The 18,481-nt window shown below is 38.1% G+C and overlaps 1 protein-coding gene across 3 annotated transcripts in view; it reads right to left on the minus strand.

Annotated features, from left to right (window-relative positions):
- Window positions 1–12,885: 12,885 nt before the first annotated feature.
- LOC122794421 (low density lipoprotein receptor adapter protein 1-like) overlaps window positions 12,886–18,481 on the minus strand; it is a 1,120,082-nt gene continuing 1,114,486 nt past the window's right edge. For 2 of the 3 annotated variants that reach the window (XM_044062793.1, XM_044062791.1), the window contains one exon: window positions 12,886–13,149. In XM_044062793.1, the coding sequence (XP_043918728.1) occupies window positions 13,123–13,149 (27 nt within the window). In that variant the 3' untranslated portion in view covers window positions 12,886–13,122. The remainder of the gene's footprint in view (window positions 13,150–18,481) is intronic. The other variant, XM_044062792.1, reaches the window with a different exon arrangement.

Below are 18,481 nucleotides of genomic sequence, written 5' to 3' on the forward strand. Positions count from 1 at the left end.
CTATGTGTGCCACCTTATCCCATATGGTTTCACATCTAGATTGAGTGAGGTCATTGTGCCCCTATACTCATCACATCCATGCTTGGTTACAGTGCCACATTTGGGGTGTACCTTACCTGACACCTGCAGCAACTGTACTGGCCATGGACGGTCCTCACCAAGCAGATCTAAGGACTGACACAGATGCCCTGCATAGTTCAGATGCAGTAACTCCAGCTCTACTCAGTCGCTTACCACCTACTCAGATATGATGTGTGCCTGTTGTTTACAGCTATACCAAAACCAGAATTACTGGACATGCTCCACCTCAGGATATCCAACTCCCTTGGAGCTACACACTGCAGGGATGTATACCTCAGCACAGATGTTAATAGGACATTGTGGAGGGACAGATTCTTATCTCAGAGGCTCCACTCACTACAGAATGTAATCCCAGTTTCACATAGGCAGAGCCACCCATTGACCACCTACTGGAGACATCTTGATGACTGTATGGGTGATTGTATATTTACCCCTGGGATATCTTCTGTGTCCCTGCTAGACAGATGCACACTAGCATAAACGTACATGGGCTATCTTGTGTGACCTACTATTCACACACACAATGTAGTAATCTGACAGGGTTGCGAATGCCAAACACACTCTGGCTAGGCTTGTACATGCCCTAGGGCAGATAGCCTAGTATCGACCTCTGAACCTATGCTAATGTTCAAGATGCACAATATTTACTGCTGATACTGTTTGCAGGTCTGTATCATCTTTGCTTTACCAGTTTCCATGAATAACTTCAGTATCTGCAGAACATATTTGATTATGACAGGGTTCCACTATATTATAGATGTGTCTGTTGTCATATAACTGTGTGCACAGGGCGGTTTGCTGTATAGTGACAGGTTCCTGGGTTAACACATGCAACTGCCAGATATGCGTGGCCCACTGCTGTACTCAGACATGGCCTATGTGTGTGAGCATGACCAGTTCTGGCATTCCATGTTTTGTTGCCTAACATTTGTCTCATTTATTCAAGTGTGTGAGCATGCCCAGTGTGACCGTTCAGTATGTTGCTATCTGAGGTCCACTACATTTGCTGATGTGTATGAACATGACCAATATTAACATTTATACTGTGTGTGTGTTGGAAGTCAGGTTCTGATCTCACTGCAGGACTCACCTTTGTGTCATAATTCAACAGGGATTATGCTGTGCCTGCAGGGTTTCCATGGAATACTTTGCATAGACTTAGCAACATTCCATCATAGACGTGGACCACTGCAATACTGTCATGGTTTAGTGGTTCAGTACTTTGGCTAAAGTGCACAGTATCCTGCGTTCGAGGCCTGTCACTGCTTTATATTTTCATACTGAGCAAACCAGACTGCTTAAGGGCCTGTTAAGCAAATATGAACATGTTGGCTTTTGTTCAGCTATGCCCTACTTAGACCAGGCTTGTCTGACATTGCTCAATATTCACCAGCATTGCTGGACGTTGCCCAATATTACTGAACATTGACCACAGTTGTGGTAGTTGGTGTGTGTGATTTTGTTTGCATATACTACATGGTGGTAATTGCTGTTTAGCACTGCTTTATATTGCTTAACACATGGCATTCATGCCTTAGGTGGTGCTGCAAGGCTGCCTATGTCAGATGCACATACTACACTCCCTGCACATGTTTGGAAGCAGGTAGTGTCAACTTAGGCATCCCTTTTACTTTATGTGCGAGTCGGAGAGGGGTATCATTTCCAGAGTTCCTACTGAGCCAGTGTATGTGCTATGTGTTGCCTCTTTGCCAAGGCCAAGGCATACTGGGCACGCCTCCTTCTGCCTACTGGGGCAGGATCAGGTTGTTCCTCCTCCGAGTCACACTCTGCCTGTGATGGCCTTGGCAATGGTGGGGGGCTGTTTGGGCCAAGCCTATGCTGGTCCTGCTGCAGCTGTTTTCGCAGGATCATATTATGTAGCATAGCACATACCATGACAATTTGGGTACATGTAGTTGGTGAGTACTGCAAGGCTCCACCAGATGTGTCCAGGCACTGGAACCGTGACTTGAGCAGCCCAAACACACGCTCTATTACATTATGTGTTTGTACGTGTGCCTCATTATGGTGTTTCTGTTCAAGTGTGTGTGCGTTTCTCATGGGTGTCATCAGCCACGGCTCCAGTGCATAGCCAGCATCCCCCACTAAGTGACCATGTGGGATGTCCCCATTGGCAAATGTCTGGTACAGCTGCATCAGATGCCAGATATGGGAATCATGGTAGCTTCCAGGGCAGCCAGCACACACATTCAGTATTATGCCCTGAGCATCACACATGACCTGGCAGTTGATGGAGGGGAAGCCCTTGCGGTTAAAGTAGACTCTACCCTGCTCGCTGGCTGATGCTTTAATGCATATGTGCGTGCAGTCTATTGCACCCTCTACCTCAGGGTATTCTGCTATTTGCTGGAAGAGATGCATATTGCTGGCCAATACCTCACGGGAATTGGGGAAATATACATGATCACCGACATGTGCTGACATGGCATCCAGGAACTGGTGTAGTACCCTGGATGCTGATGCCTGTGACATCGTCATCATATCACCAGTTGGTCTCTGGAAGGTACCTGTTGCTAATATTCTTAGGCCAACACATACCTTGGTTTCCACTGATATGGGTTCCCCTTTGTTGTTTCTGTGTATGAGACGTGGCCTGCACAGCTCAACAATTTGTTGCAAGAGGTCTCTGTCCACTCTATAGTGCTCCACTATCTCCAGCTCATGTAGCCCCTGGTAGGTTACCCTGGGCCTGTACACTCTTCTCCGTCTCCTCACTGTGGGTTGTCCAGCAGCATTTCCATTGTCACCACCCTCAGCATGTTGCATATGTTGCCTTATAACAGCAATGTCAGCCCCTAACATTTCTTTGTCTCAGTAAAGCTTTTTCAGTTTTCACTTCTATTAGCTTACTGCACTGTCTGTTGTGAGAAACATAATGGACTGTTGTTGGCAGAGTTTTAAGTGCTAGGCTGGGCTGGGCTAGTGTACTGCCTGTGTAATTGCCTGATTTTGATTGTTTTCACCTGCTAGCTCTGCTAGTACTCCCTGGTAGCTTCCTACTATTTGTTGTGCTTCCTTTTTCCTTTCTGTTTCCTCAGGGGGAGCACCACGCACACAAGCGCAAACACATGCACAGCAGCTAACATGCACACACACATGCTTACACGGACTAAAACTTGCTTATTCAGGTTAAAACACGCACACACCAGCGCAAACACGCTTACAACTCTTTAAACAGCCTTATACATGCTTACTCTGACTTAAATGCGCACACTCACGCTTACACACACGCACTCTGTCTGTCAGATGATATTGTGATCTGTAGTGAGAGTAGGGATCAGGTTGAGGAGACCCTGGAGAGGTGGAGATATGCTTTAGAGAGGAGAGGAATGAAGGTCAGCAGGACTAAGACAGACTATATGTGTGTGAATGAGAGGGAGGACAGAGGAATGGTGAGGATGCAGGGAGTACAGCTGGCAAAGGTGGATGAGTTTAAATACTTGGGATCAGCAGCTCAGAGTAATGGTGAGTGTGGAAGAGAGGTGAAGAAGAGAGTACAGGGAGGATTGAGTGGGTGAAGAAAAGTGTCAGGAGCATACCTCTCAACCATACCACATTACTCGGTACAAAATGAGTTTTGGGGTCAAAATGAAGGGGTGCCACGATTTCTGAGTGGCACCCCTTCATTCCCAATTTTTTTTACATTTCTTTTTTTTAGTTTTTGAATTACTGCGCTGTCAGAGCTGACATCATCCTGTGCGCGATGACGTCAGCTCTGTCAGGGCTACCAGCCAGTCGTTATTGAGCTCAAGAAGCTCATGTCATAATTTCTGGCTGCTCTGGCTCAAATGCAAGTGGGAAATCTCACTCGCCACTACAGGGAAATGTATTATGGCAGCCAGCTCTCAAACAGGGAAATTTATTAGCAGCTTTGGATTTATTAGCACTGCAGGCCGTTGGAAGTCAGCAGCACTTTCGGGTTACAGAAACAGGGAAGTCAGCAGCACAGCACTCCTGTTTAGATGCTCGTATTGGATCCAGGTTTGGCTTAATGTGTGTGTGTGTGTATGTCTGCTTTGTTTCGGGATCACAAACCACAACAGAACAGTATACCTAATGAATGACTAAAACTTGGCATAAGGGACTTGCATTCCATCCACTTTATGGGATTTATGACTCTCATTTTAAGAAGTATTATACCAAATAAATGGTATCAGTGCAAGTTTTTGCACTGTGACTCCAAAAGATCCTAGTCTTCTACTTCACATCACAAAGTGCCTTATCATATAATCTTAGTTCACTATCTTTCTAAATAGAAACTGGCATAAACTGTCTTTCAGCTTTCCTTGGAGATCCTGCAGAAGTTAAACTTAAAAAAAGTAAAAGTAGCACAGACAACTTTTATGGATATCGAGACCCAAAAGTGAGCTTGATACTTTTGTTAAGAGAAAAAAAAGAAGAACAAAAATTAAACATGCATGCATACATTCAGTAGTATTGTGGTTGGGAATGCTCTGAATGATTTCAGGCAGGGTGGGGAGAGTCAGCATGATGTCTCCCTGTTCCAGGTTTGTCTGGCTAAATCTGCCAAATATTGATGTATCTAAATAACAAAACATGTCTCCTGTAATTTGTGTGTATACTGATCATATCTAAATAACTAAATGTGTCTGTAATTTTCCTTTGTGGAGCTTTTCTCCCCGGGCCTCTGCTGAAAAAGGGCCTTTTCGGCTCAGTCAGACACCCCTGGTTAACAAATGTAAAATAATAATAATAAAATAATAAATATTTTCACCTGTTACATGTAGTTAAGGGTACTTCATATGCTTTTATTGTAGCAGTGGCAGGGATATATACATATATATATATATATATATATATATATATATATATATATATATCTGTGTGTGTGTGTGTGTGTGTGTGTGTGCATGTGTGGAAATGCTCCTCCATGTAATACACCTGGTGGCTAAAGGTATTTCAGGCTCAAACCCTGTACCTTCGGCACAGGGTAAAAAGATCCTAAAGTCCCTAGCCACCACCACTTCTCAGCTTTGTCCAGATTTATTTTACTAAGAGTTGAGAAGAACTATGGTGGTAAGTGAGAACAGAATTTGTATTCCCCCATTATTGGCCTTGTTGTTTGTCCAGGTGTTTGTGCTAAGAGTTGAGCACTATGGTGAGTGAGAAGTGAGAAGTGAATTTGTTTTCCCCCATATTGGCTTTGTCCAGGTTTGTTTGTGCTAAGAGGTTGAGAGGCTGAGCTATGGTGAGAAGTGAGAACTGAATTCACTAAATGATAACCATTAAGTTTCAGTCTTCCTATTTTTTAGGAAACTGCTGTTTTGGCATAGTGGTTTGTTGCTCTGACTATAGTGTATAGGGTCCTGGGTTCAAGACTTGTCAGTGAAATGCATGGTGGTAACACAACATTTTATTCTAGCAACTTTTCAAAATTATACAAGCAATGGTTAAAATGTGTCCCTGGTTTTTGAACTTTTGCCCCCCCCCCCCCAAAAAAAAAAACTGAACTTGAAACTAAGTGCGAGAAGCTGTGTAATATGCCTATGGCTTACACTACTGTCATTCTATTTATAGTGTGGGTGTGGAAGTAGACTTTTATGATAGAAATGTTCTAAATTGGGCAGTTTTGTCATTATTGGTTCATGCATTTTGTTTCATTGCCTACACTACAGCCTAATGGAAAAATGTCCAAACAATAAATTTAAAATGTGCTCTAACAAGTGTTTTGTATTATACAAGGAATATAACTTAATAAAGTGTGGAAGGTGTATCAAAGGAAAGAACACATATGTTTCTTGTTTTGTGTGCAAGGGGCCAATGATTTGAAAACAGCCCAAAGGTAATCTTTATTCACCACTGGTCAGATGCATTTTCTTTGGCTGTGGTGTGGGTTTCAATGCTATTTTAATGAATGTGAGTTTCAAGGGCAGAGAAGTTTTAATGCCAAATCTATTTTCATTGAGGCAGTATTGCTTTGTTTAGCAGATGTCAAAATAAAATCCAAATAATCATTGTAGAAGTAAAGCAGTATGCACACATTAGGGTTTATGGTAAATGGGGCAAAATCACCAGGTAATGGGACATTGGAATTGCTGCAGGGGGTCAGTGGTGCCATATTTTGGTTGTCTGTTCTTCAGTTTGCATTTGAAAGTTGATATCCCACAATCCCATTGGAGTGGGTAGGGTTACATAATTATGTATGCAAATTAGATGTTAATCAGTGTACAGATTTGTACCTATTTTTCATGGGCCTTATCCACATTTTTGATGTTTCCAGGTTGAGAGGTATGGTCAGGATTGATTTGTGACAGATGGGTACCAGTCAGAGTGAAAAGGAAGGTCTACAAGAGGCAAATGAGACCAGCTATGTTGTATGGGTTAGAGTCAGAGCTGGATGTGGCAGAGTTAAAGATGTTAAGATATGCACTGGGTGTCGTGAGGATGGTCAGGATTAGGAATGAGTATATTAGAGAGTCAACTCAGGTTGGACAGTTTGGAGACAAAGCCAGAGAGGCAAGATTGCATTGGTTTGGACATGTGATGAGGAGGGATGTTGGGTATATTGGGAAAAGGATGCTAAGGATGCAGCTGCCAAGTAAGAGGAAAAGAGGAAGGCCTAAGCTAAGGTTTATGGATATGGTGAGACAGAACATGCAGGTGGTTGGTATGATGGAGCAAGATGCAGAGGACAGGAAGAAATGGAAACAGATGATCCACTGTGGCGACCCTTAACAGGAACAGCCGGAAGAAAAAGAAGAAGATATGTTAAAAATAAATTTTAAAATTCTCAATATGCCATCTACCGCACTGTATCGTGGAAACAAATAGAGATAGGCATCTGTTAAATCAAACCACTGATTAATTCTGGATTCAATGTATTAAGGTCAAATTAGGTATTTAAATCAATATCAAGGGGACAGGCTTGGAAGGAACTAAAATGTTATCTTACCAAAAGTTTTGTAATCCCGCCTAAGATACATAGTTCTTACCAGAAAAGGTAAAATACATCAAAAATATTTAGGAAAGAAGCAGAAAATCTCTTTTCCAACATTAATATAATCACATCATGGCTCATCAGATGAGGAACTGAAAGCACAGCTGCAGGATGCCAAAACTTTTTTAGATGATATTGGAATGTCATTTGGTCTTGATAAATGTGCAAAAGCAACCTTTGAAGCAGGAAAACTGAAGCACCAGGAAAATATCAGTCTGGGACAGGAATGTGATATAAAAGAACTTGAGCAAGAGGTAGTGTATAAATACTTGGGAACTGATGAAGGATCAGCAATAAAATGTTAGCAAATATATATAAAACATATTAAGGAATATTTCAGAAGACTAAAATTAATCCTGAAAACAGCATTGACGTCTAAGAATAAAATCCAAGCTATAAACCAATTTGCCCTTCCTGTCCTAGCTTACAGTTTTGGAGTGATTGATTGGCCCCAAAGTGTGTTGGATAAATTAGAAATTAAAACAAGAAGGATGCTTCATGCTCACCAAATGATCTATAAAAATCAGTGCATACCAAGACTATATATTCCCCATTACGAAGGAGGGATGGGCCTCCTTGATTGATTACATGTATAGATCTACAATCATGGGACACCGCACATATCTGCTGACCTCACAAGACCCAAATGTAGTAAAAGTTTTGAAACATGAGGAGAATAAATCTAAGATGACTTCTCTGCTTAACCTAGCAGAAGAATATCAGCCTCAAGCAGGAATGGAAATCAAACCAGAAGTAGATAAAAATCAGGCAGCAACTGAATGTGCCAAAAAACAAAAGAAAGAATATAAGGTGAAGGAACAGATGAAAAGGCAAGAAATGTGGAAAACTCATAAATATAGTTGCAAGTATAGAAAACTTCTGGAAGAACCTCATATTGATAGGAGTGAATGCAGGAATGGTTAAGGTGAGGTGAATTCAAACCAAGAGAAGAAAGGTTAACATTAGCGGCTCAAGACAATGGTCTACGTACACACTGGTTTACAAAGTCCATTGAACATGTGGGAGAAACAGACAAAAGTAGGTTTTGTAAAAGTGAACTGGAAACAGTGACATACCTCGTTGCTGGTTGTGACATACTAATGGTAGAAGGTCTGTATACCAAAAGGCATCATAATGTAGCGAGACTGTTGCAATGGGGATTGTGTAAACATTATGGTTTTGAAGTGGCTGAAAACCACTGGAAACATGAGCCACAAAACATCATAGTAAATGATGAAGTCTACATCACATGGGATCATCCATTACCAACAATTCAAAAGATAGATGCTAGAAAACTGGATATAGTAGTCCAAGAAAAGAAGACAAAAGCAGCATTGATCATTGAAATTGCCACACCCAGTAACTACAGTGTCCTGCATACAGAGAGAGACACAAAGTTATAAAATATCAGGATCTGCGAGCAGAAAAGAGAGCAAAGTGGAAGAAGGATACCCAGAGAGTTCCAATAGTAGTAGGAGCAACATGTCTTAAAAAAAGAGTCTACAATCATATTTAGCTATGCTACCAATACACGTAACTCCATACAAATTACAGAAGGATTCATTACTGGGCACATTGCAGGTGTTGCAAAGAGCACTTTTGACTGACATCAGAAGGTAAAACAATACTAATTTCATGAAGTTTAATCGTACTTTGACTTAGGAATGGGGTCTATTCCCATCATGCTATTAGAAACCCAAAAGATTTGGAGACATTAAAAATGGCTAGCATGTTTCCAACTCTCCTACAACAAGTCATCTCTCTCATTTTAAAGCTGGTAGGCTTATATGCGTTTGTAGTTAAGATCAAAGGATTTTGTTTAGAATGCCTGTGGACATCTCTTTAAATATGGGCCAGGCTACCTTGAATGAATATTTCCCTCATTTTTGGACCAATATCATACATACCTTAGTTTGAACTATTTTATTCTAGGATTCCTTATCTACCGAGATATGTGTTCCTCTTGGTAATTTAGGTTCTGCAATAACTTGCTATGCCCCTCATCCAGTGAATATGGAAATGGCTGCATAGCCATGACAGGCCACTGTTTTATTTGTGACTAACACTTATCCTTCTTGGCTTCTCCTCAGTTAGTGACACTTCCTTCTGTGCATGGGATGTGGCAACAACATGAAAAGAGTGGGTGATGAAGTCTAACTCTTCAGGACATAAACCTTTAACTGGCATCTGTACCACCAGCTTAAATGAAATATATCAAAGGAGCATAATCTCTTTGGCTTAAGAAAGGCAATCTATGTTCCCACATTTCCAGATATAAAAAGCCATTTATCCAGTTACGCCCTTGTCAAACCATTTAGTGAAAACAGCAATAACAACTGCTTTTGTGTTTTCCTTGTTATTATCCATTAACCAAGAAGAAACATTTATAATTGCTTCATGCAAAACCACAATTATGTCTTAGGCCTTATTGTGTTGGTTTAGCTCATAGGTTCATAAATATTAGCAAGCTTGATTCCACTATGGTTTGCTCTTTCAGTCTGAGGTTCAATAAACTGTCACATATTTTGGCAACCATCAAAGTATACCATCAGTTTTGACAAAACAGATGTGAGAAATGTGCATTATCTTGTATGATGATCTGAACAGAAACTACAATCAAATTCTTATGCAAAAGCAATGTAAAAAAATAATAAAAGTATTACTGTACTACTGAACAGTTCTGAGGATTAAGTTATCTGGTCCTAGTTTTAACAAATATACTATTTTCATGGCCATACTTGGCACTGTGGATTACTTTCTGAATTACACAAGTCACATAGATATAATTTTGCAAGATTACTTCTCACTGATGATTTTTATAATTTTGTATTGGGCTTTATTACCAGAGTATCCATTTGTCTGCTGCATGATTAGATACGTCACTCAACTAGATAGTGGCCTTGAGCCTGCACACAAAATGACCCTCAAACCAGCTGAACAATTTAGTGATTAAAATATATAGCCACGAAAGATAGGTATATAGATCCATCCATCCATAACCCCCTTTCCCATCTTTTTACATAGGATCGGGTGTCACTGCAACAGTGACAATCACCAAGAGTTGAGGTTCACACTGCAGTGGTTAGCCCTGCTGTGGTAAATGTAGGTATATAGGTGACTTTACAAATTCAAACCGTGTCTCTACAAATTATATAGTCATTAGGACGAGTATATTGCGTTTCTTTACTTGATCAGGAGAAATGAAATATTGAATTACTTGTGTCTTCTGGAATTCTGAGATCTCTTGTTTTAACGTGTTCTACTTTATTTCACTTAATTAAAAAATTAAATATAATCCAAGAGCAAACATTTATTTTCATCTCAGCTTTGGTTTCTCTATAAAATGATACATTAAAATTCATAAATTAGCATAATGACATACTAATACAAGACACATATCTGTGACTGTTTCAAGAACACACCAGAATGATCATATAAAGCATATAACAATTTACTATATAAATTAAATGAAAATCGTCATATAAAGCTTATAGCTATTTACAATACTACCCAAACCAAAAATCATTATATAAAGCTTATACCAATTTACAATACTAATACAACAGAAAAAAAAAACAGTGTAATCTTTAACTTGCTTCTTAAAAGCTTTTTCACTGAACCTAGGTTTTGATATATAATAGGAACCTGGAACTGAAATTACTGGGATTTTAAACTTTCTATAGAAAATCATTTGACGTAGATGCTAAAGCAATACTAACGGTGTTTTCTGACAATAAATTGTAAATTTGGATGACATAGGAAGACTACTACATTTTTATGAGACTGTAGTGAATACATGGCAGAAACAATGGACTGTATGTCAGCATGTATAGGATTGTAATCTTTGTAAAGTAGCTTATGTATGATTACAGGAAAAAGAATGATAGTCCTTTCTCTTATATGTCCAAATTTTGTCTACATTGATGGAAAGAAATGATGTTCCCTTAAGTTGAACAAGAAGGTAAATCAGACGATCATAAACTTTATTTATTTATTTTGAAAGGGTCATTACATGAGGGGAGAGTAATAGGTAGGGCATTCTGTATCTGGGTGTTAGAACATTTTCTCCAGTAGCTAATCTAGTATCCAGTAGATTTGTATGAAAATCTAAGTTGTCATTTAATTTTATAGCAAATTCAATCTGAAAAGTAGTCTGTAAAGTAGTTAAAAGAAAATAAATTAAACGATAGACCAAGGCACTTTAATGAAAAAAAAAAAAAAAAAAAAGACCAGTGAAGGGGGCTACTAATGCAAAATTGTCTGTGGTGGATTATAATAACGGTGATTCAGGTGGGGACCTGAGGCCCACAGCTGGGGAGAGGGGGCATGGCCGTCCAAGAAAATAACTTTATTTAAAAAGTTTTGGTATGTTCAGCACTTAAAGTAATTCATGTTAGTTATCATGACACTGTTTTGGGACAGCTGGGAAATTAGGCTAAGCTAGAGCCCTTGGTGGTCTGCTGTACTGCATACCTAGTAACTGCCTATGTGCCTATAAAAGTGTTCAGGTTTCTCTTCATTTCCTTCCTGTGACTCCCTGACACTGCAGAGAACTGAAAGCTTATTTATATTAAAAAGTGCATCTGGATAGCTTTGGGCAATAGTGGATTTCCAATTTGAAGGTAAACATGTTTTTTGGTTTGCTTTTTGACATAATGGCTGGCATGTAGATATTTTATTGTTGGGGTAGCTGTGCTGTGGATGAAATCAACATGCCCTCTTCATTTGGTCAGTTTAAAGTCTGGAAGTCTGATATTAACGACTAGTATGCATTTATGTAAAATAATTTAGAATATTTACTCTCTTTCTCTCTCTAACTTCTTAATATGCTGGGAGGCAACCAGATTGAGGGCACTAGATGTGTTGTGGATGAAAATAAATTCCCCTGTTTAAAGCCTTGTGTTAATGGCTAGTGTGGATTTATGTGAAATAAACTGAAATATTTATTCTCTCTCTCTTTCTGGTGGGGGTTAACAGTGCTATGGATGAAAGCAAATTGCTCTTTAATTCCTTCAGTTTAAAGTCTGACATTAAGGGCCAGTGTACACGTATGTGAAATAAATTGGAATATTTTCACTCTCTCTTTGTCTCCCCCACCCCTTCACCCTCTCACACCTTCTTTGCATCATAGCTTTACCTGACTTGTGATTTCTTCCCATCTGTATGTATTCTAGGTTCCCCACCAAATGTTCTGAGAAGGATGTGTCTAATACAGCTGGGTAACAAGTTTAGTATCAGTAAGATGGCACCCCTCAGTTGTTCATACCTATGTTGACAGTGGCTATGAAGTGTGCATATGGCAGGCATCTCTGACTTTACTACATCCTCTGACTGTTACAGTAGTGCTACTCCTCTGTGAGTAATGATGAGCAATGGATGCCTTTTTCCCCACTCCTACTGTTGAACGAGTCACTTTTTGTTGATTTCACTTAGTCCTAGTTGAAAAGCAGAAGGAGGTTTACTACCCTACTTCTTCTGGGTACCGTCTAGTTTAGAATCACCTTGCGGGAATATTTAACGCTAGCACCCCAGTTTACTAGATCATCTCTCACTGCAGTCGGTTATAACCATTTAAACATCAACACTGATGTGCCTTCCCCCACAATATGAGACGAATGGCATATTTATCGGTGATCATGTGAGGCACTTCTACTAAAACTATTATTACATATTCAAGTGCAACGGCTTACTGATCACAAGAAACATTGTAATATGCAATATTATTTCTAAAAAAAGCAGTTTGTAATAGAACTGTAACTTAACATGCTGATTTGTTTTTAAGTGCTTTCATAGCTGAGGACCAAAACAGACTCAAAAAACAGTAATGTGGCAAAAACACTTAAAACTTTTAATAATATAATTTAAATAAAGTATACTTTCAAGGTAAAAATGTCACAATATCCAAATCTGTTATAAAGAAGTGTTGATATGCAGCTCGGCTCGAATCTCCCTTATCACTCTGTCATACTGGTCTTTGCAAAAGGTGAAATGACAAGCACAGCCTGTCAAGTGTTCGCAGTATGGTTCCTTTGTTCTAGTGATACGCAGAATTACTCTCTTCCTTAAGCTTTGTGCGAGACTCTGCTAGTCTGAAATACAAAAGAACAGAAAGCTTGTTTATATTATGTAGACTTTGGAAATGAAACCGACGACTTCAAAGACAGAATAAGGGGAGCATTAAATGTAGCTGCAGTGCATGTAAACAGAGTTAAGCAGGTACTATACTTCAGGGAACGTATTCTTTGCCAGTTTCCTATAACATTTTTATTAACCGCTTGCAGATTATGGTTTAATTAAAAAATAAACATTTTATCAAACATATTCATACACATCAATGTCATACCTGGGAATTACAGAAGATACTGACTTATATATGTTTTGTGTACGAACCCAGTACAAATTTCTACTCTTCCCTTACTTTATTTTCTGATACCTGTTCAGAGCAAGAGTCTATGCAGGTTCTCAACAAATGCAAGGAGTCAACCCCATCACAGGATGTCTGCACAAACGCATACTTTTGAACACATGCACATGCACACATAAACATACACACACAAAATGCATGCACACAAGTGCACAGATACATGTAGACCACAAATACTCGTGCAAATGTACATACACATTATATTCACACTGTGCTCACAATGACAAGCAGTTAGAAAGTCCACTGATTTGTCTACAGTATTTTCTGGAATCAAATATAATGCAGTAAACTCTACATTAATCCATACATTTACACACACAACAGCTATAAGGTTGTATTTTGGCAAAATAAATAAATAGGATTATCACATATTTGTCATAGGAAAATGTGCTGGGACAGAAAAACAGTAGGTAGAAACTACTTTTCTTCAACACACAAAGAATATTTGCAGTTCATGCTGTGGTCATAGATACTCATTTTTGTAGAAAACCAATTACTGATCTTCTAAGCTGGAGAGCTGTTTGCAAGTTTTGGCTTATGGTATTTGTTAGGATTATAGCAACAGTTTTATTCATTTTTGACAAGTTTTACCTTTGATGATTGTATGAAAGATGTAAACAAAAAAATATACTGAACAAATCAGGACATCATTTTAGCAGACAGGTTTTTTTACCAAAAAAAAAAAAAAAGAAACTCAAAATTTCTAATGTGTACTAGTTAAAAGAATGTCACTTGAGTAATATGCTTTATCACACACACCTTATCAAATATAAACAGAAAATCCAGAGAACATTAAACTATTACTCAAATTAGGTTCCACGTTTTACTTCAGAGCAACTTGCACATGACAGCCAAAAGGAACCTTAATATTAAGTCGCTGCACATATAATTCATATAGTTCAAAATTAACCATTAAAGAAGAGTAATTTTATATTCCTTTTGCTTCTTGGCTTATTACACCAGTCTAGACATATGACCCCAGCTGAAGAGACCACAGCATTTCCTTGCTAAGTCAATTAAGGGCATGCCTTCTTTGAAATAACATGACTGCCTAAACGTACTCTTCATATTTTCCATTTCCTGTTGATTTCTGAGAGGAGATCTCTGTCTGGCATAAGAGACTTAAAGGATCCAATCCTAAGCAGCCTCCTACACATCCACAAACTTAATAATATACTGCACACTCACACGAGAGCTAAACTTCCACTGAAACATAAAATAGGAGCATATAATGAGACAGATGGATATCTATCATGGAAAATCCCTAGTTTATGGAGCAGACTTCCCTTGGATGTTATGCAAAGCAAAGCTGCCTCCTGATCTTATTATTGGACAACTGGATGGGTAATCAGTAAGTATACTCCTGATCTGGTCCCTCAAGTTCCTACGGAAAGGGGTTGGAACTTGGTATAATGAACTTCACTTTGATGAGGGTTTAGTATTAATTCATAAGTTCATAAGTGTGTACTAGGCTAACAACTGCTAGGGCCCTTATGAGCCTAGCCGTGCAACCCAAATGTGATCCACAAATTTCATTTACATAGGTGGTGATTTACTGACCTTCTCTGTCCATCAGCGACATGGGTGCCAGACCAGGGATGAACGTCTGATTACCCATCCATCGTAATGACTGTAGCACTTCATTTAAAACAAGTTACTGGATAGCTACAGAAAGCCCATGTCATGTGACAGAATTCCTTCTTGAAGCAGAGTACAATTCTCATAGAGACTTGTCCCACATCTACATCATGTGCAGATTATAGAGCATCCTTATACACATCCAAATGTTTTATTGAGTTAGATATAAAGAAATATGTTTGTTTTGAATGTTTGTATGTTTTGAAGTACATGGGTAATAATTTGCAGTTATAAAAATGGACCAGCAGCAACTGTCAGGAATTCTATTACTGCAAGGAAGTTTATTAGAAAACTACAAGCTCTGGATCTGAACAATTTGATTAATTTCCTACTATGAGGGAATTTCTGACTAGAGAAAATTTTATAGTGTGTAACAGTCCTGCACATTGGTGGGGAAGATCTCTTGGCAGCATTTAACACTTTTATCTTTCAATAGGAGACCAAAGAAGAATATCACAATTAGACAGAAGTTCAGGAATTCCTGTGAGTCTAGAAATAACTTTCTAGTCACTTGACATTTTTTTTCAAGGCATTGGATCCTACAGGGATTATACAGGCTGATGTAAATGAGCTAAAGAAGAAAGCCAAAGAGCATGAACATGGTACATTACTCAATAATACAAAGACAATATTTGCAGTATAAAAAGGATAAGAAAGGTGATATCTATTAACAGAAGTAGAGCGTTCTCCTTTTAATCAGCTCTGGAGAAGCTGCAGTAGAAATAATAATTTTACAAAGATGGGTGAAAAGATTCGCTTTGCAAAGATACATAGCAGGCAATGCAAGCATAATCAAAAATGTATTCTCTTGAACAGAAACATAATAATTAGTCATTTACTTGCACTATTAAATTGAGAAGTTGCTCCAGTTGAGTCCAAAATACATCATAATGAGTGAGTCAAAAATGCATGTCAGACCATTGGAAAAACAACATTGAGACTTAATAAATCATATGCTGAATTTAACTTTGACACTGGTAAAAAGTGTAATGTTCTGTTTGAAAATACTATTCAAGCACTGGGGCAATAAAGGACAGGAAAAAGTGTTATGTACAGTTGCTAACATATTACAAATAACATGGAAAGCTATCAGACAAATTTCACTAATATATAAATACAAAAATAAGAAATATCAGACCATGTTTCAAATTACAGGATTCAATACGGCTGATTCAATTAACAGATTGGAATGTTTGGTTTATGAGGAGCTAGGAAAAGGAAAATAAATTCAAAATGCAAAAACAAAGACAGACTGCATGCCTGTATACATCTAGGAGCAGTTGCATTGAAGTATAGACATCTTAACGACTGTGCAGAGTATAATATTGATATTCATCACAGCATATTGCTGTATTTAAAGGTTTAGGAAATTTGTTATATAAGCAAAAATATATTTAGAAGAACCAGGTAACACTGCATTTACCAATGATGGAAGAAAAAGTAAAAGCATTCCAGAGATTTACACACAAATCCTTAGAAATGTAGTTAATGAAGGAAGTCACATTGCAGTCTTACTATCTTTTAAGGAAAGAATATGTTGTGATCAAAGTTTTATATTCAAAGCTAAATAAGTCTTACCAATCAACTAGGAAGAGAAATCCCTGAGACATGAATCATGTCTAGGGACTACAAATGAGAAAGAACAGCAAGCTTTTAAATATAATGTGTCAGTCAGGAATGGCAACTCAGAACAAGTATTGTAGTTGTGGCATATGCAGATTATACCAAAACAATAATCCAAAGGCAAAACATGTCAGTATACAAAATATTTATTTATATATTTATTCCTTTTGTTGACCAGGATAGTCTTACTAGACAAAAATCTCTTTTCAGTAAAATCCCAGGGAGAAAATCTCCAGACACAGAAAAATATAGCACAATAGGATTTATAAAATACATATTCTTCTCCATTGATCATTGTATATAAAACAACACTGTTACAGTTTTAAACAGTAATAAAAATAAAAAAGTGAGACACCAAGGCAGTGTTTGTGTGAAACACAAGTTTATTTAACATTAAAATGAGATTTCAGTTTTAAATCAAAGTACTATTTCAGATTTACCTTTTGAGCAATACAAATTTAATTATGAGAATGTTCTTAAAGACATTAATAACTTTGTAAAAGAGAATAATTTGAGAAAGCAACGTAAGCTTGACAGACACAGGGCTGATTATTCAAATAATCAAGTACATATTGGGAGAAAACAGCCCCAGGGAAATGTGCATGAAAATAGCCTTCAAAATAATGAAAATACCCAGAACAACAGTTCTGATGGTGAAAGGGAGTTTGACAACACCAGGGGGAATAATCATTATTCTATTCAGGAGGGTCAACAACTAAGGAGGTCTGAGAGACTGAAGAATCAAAGAAAACAGACCCCCTGGAGCAGGCAGAACTGCAATGTTCAGAGCAACAGAAACAGCAATTATCCCAACAGGGATAACAGCAGGGGTGGAGGAGAGACTTTCATTGACTGAGTTATTTAACACAACTGCTATGTCTGACCAAGATTCATTGAATGTAGTTGAAAACGATTATTCTGATGTTGCAATGGAGTGTGATATTTTAGAAAGTGATGTTTTTTATATTTACAATTACAGTGATGTCATTGTTAGTGAAAGACATTTTTACCTAATTATAAGACTGACATTGCAAATGTTTTGATTATCTTAAAACTGTATACTAGAAAATTGAATCTCAGTTTATATTTCAAAAACAGTAATTTAGGCTTGGACAAGAACTTGGTGGCCAAACGTAAGAGCACATTCAACCCCCCAGTCACCCACTTATAGTGTCCTTTGACAAATTATGTGAACAACAATTTAGAAAAATAGTCAAAGAGACCAAATATAGCACTAACAATCTTACGAGAGATGAAGCCACTATTTTGAATGAATTGGCAGTAGTCATTATGTCTCATACAGATTACAGTTCCAAAATGTTTGAAATACTGAATGATACCACAATTTATAGCAGGACTTCAAGAAATGCTGTTAATAGAGCTTATGCCAGGATTGATGTTTTTTTATTCGATGCTCTGTTTTAAAATGAAGTAGAAATTGTGGACACAAAATATTTAACAGTTGAGAAACCAAGAAGAACAGTAATCTTTGGAATACCAAAGTTTCATAAAAATGTGTACAACCCCCCTCCCTCTTAGACCAATAGTAGCAGCCTGAGGTTCTAAAACTGAACCAATAGCAGCATATATAGACAAATGGACAAGTTTAGTGGTAAGTGAGGCACAACATATACTCAAAGGTTCATGGCACTTTTTGGAATTATTAAGACAAATAATTACAGAGAGCTTGGATTTTTGTTTCCTAACTGTGGACATGGTTAACTTGTTCTCAGTAA

Source organism: Protopterus annectens, chromosome 2.part1 (assembly GCF_019279795.1).
Source record: "Protopterus annectens isolate FY-2018-M chromosome 2.part1, PAN1.0, whole genome shotgun sequence".
Taxonomy (NCBI): domain Eukaryota; kingdom Metazoa; phylum Chordata; order Ceratodontiformes; family Protopteridae; genus Protopterus; species Protopterus annectens.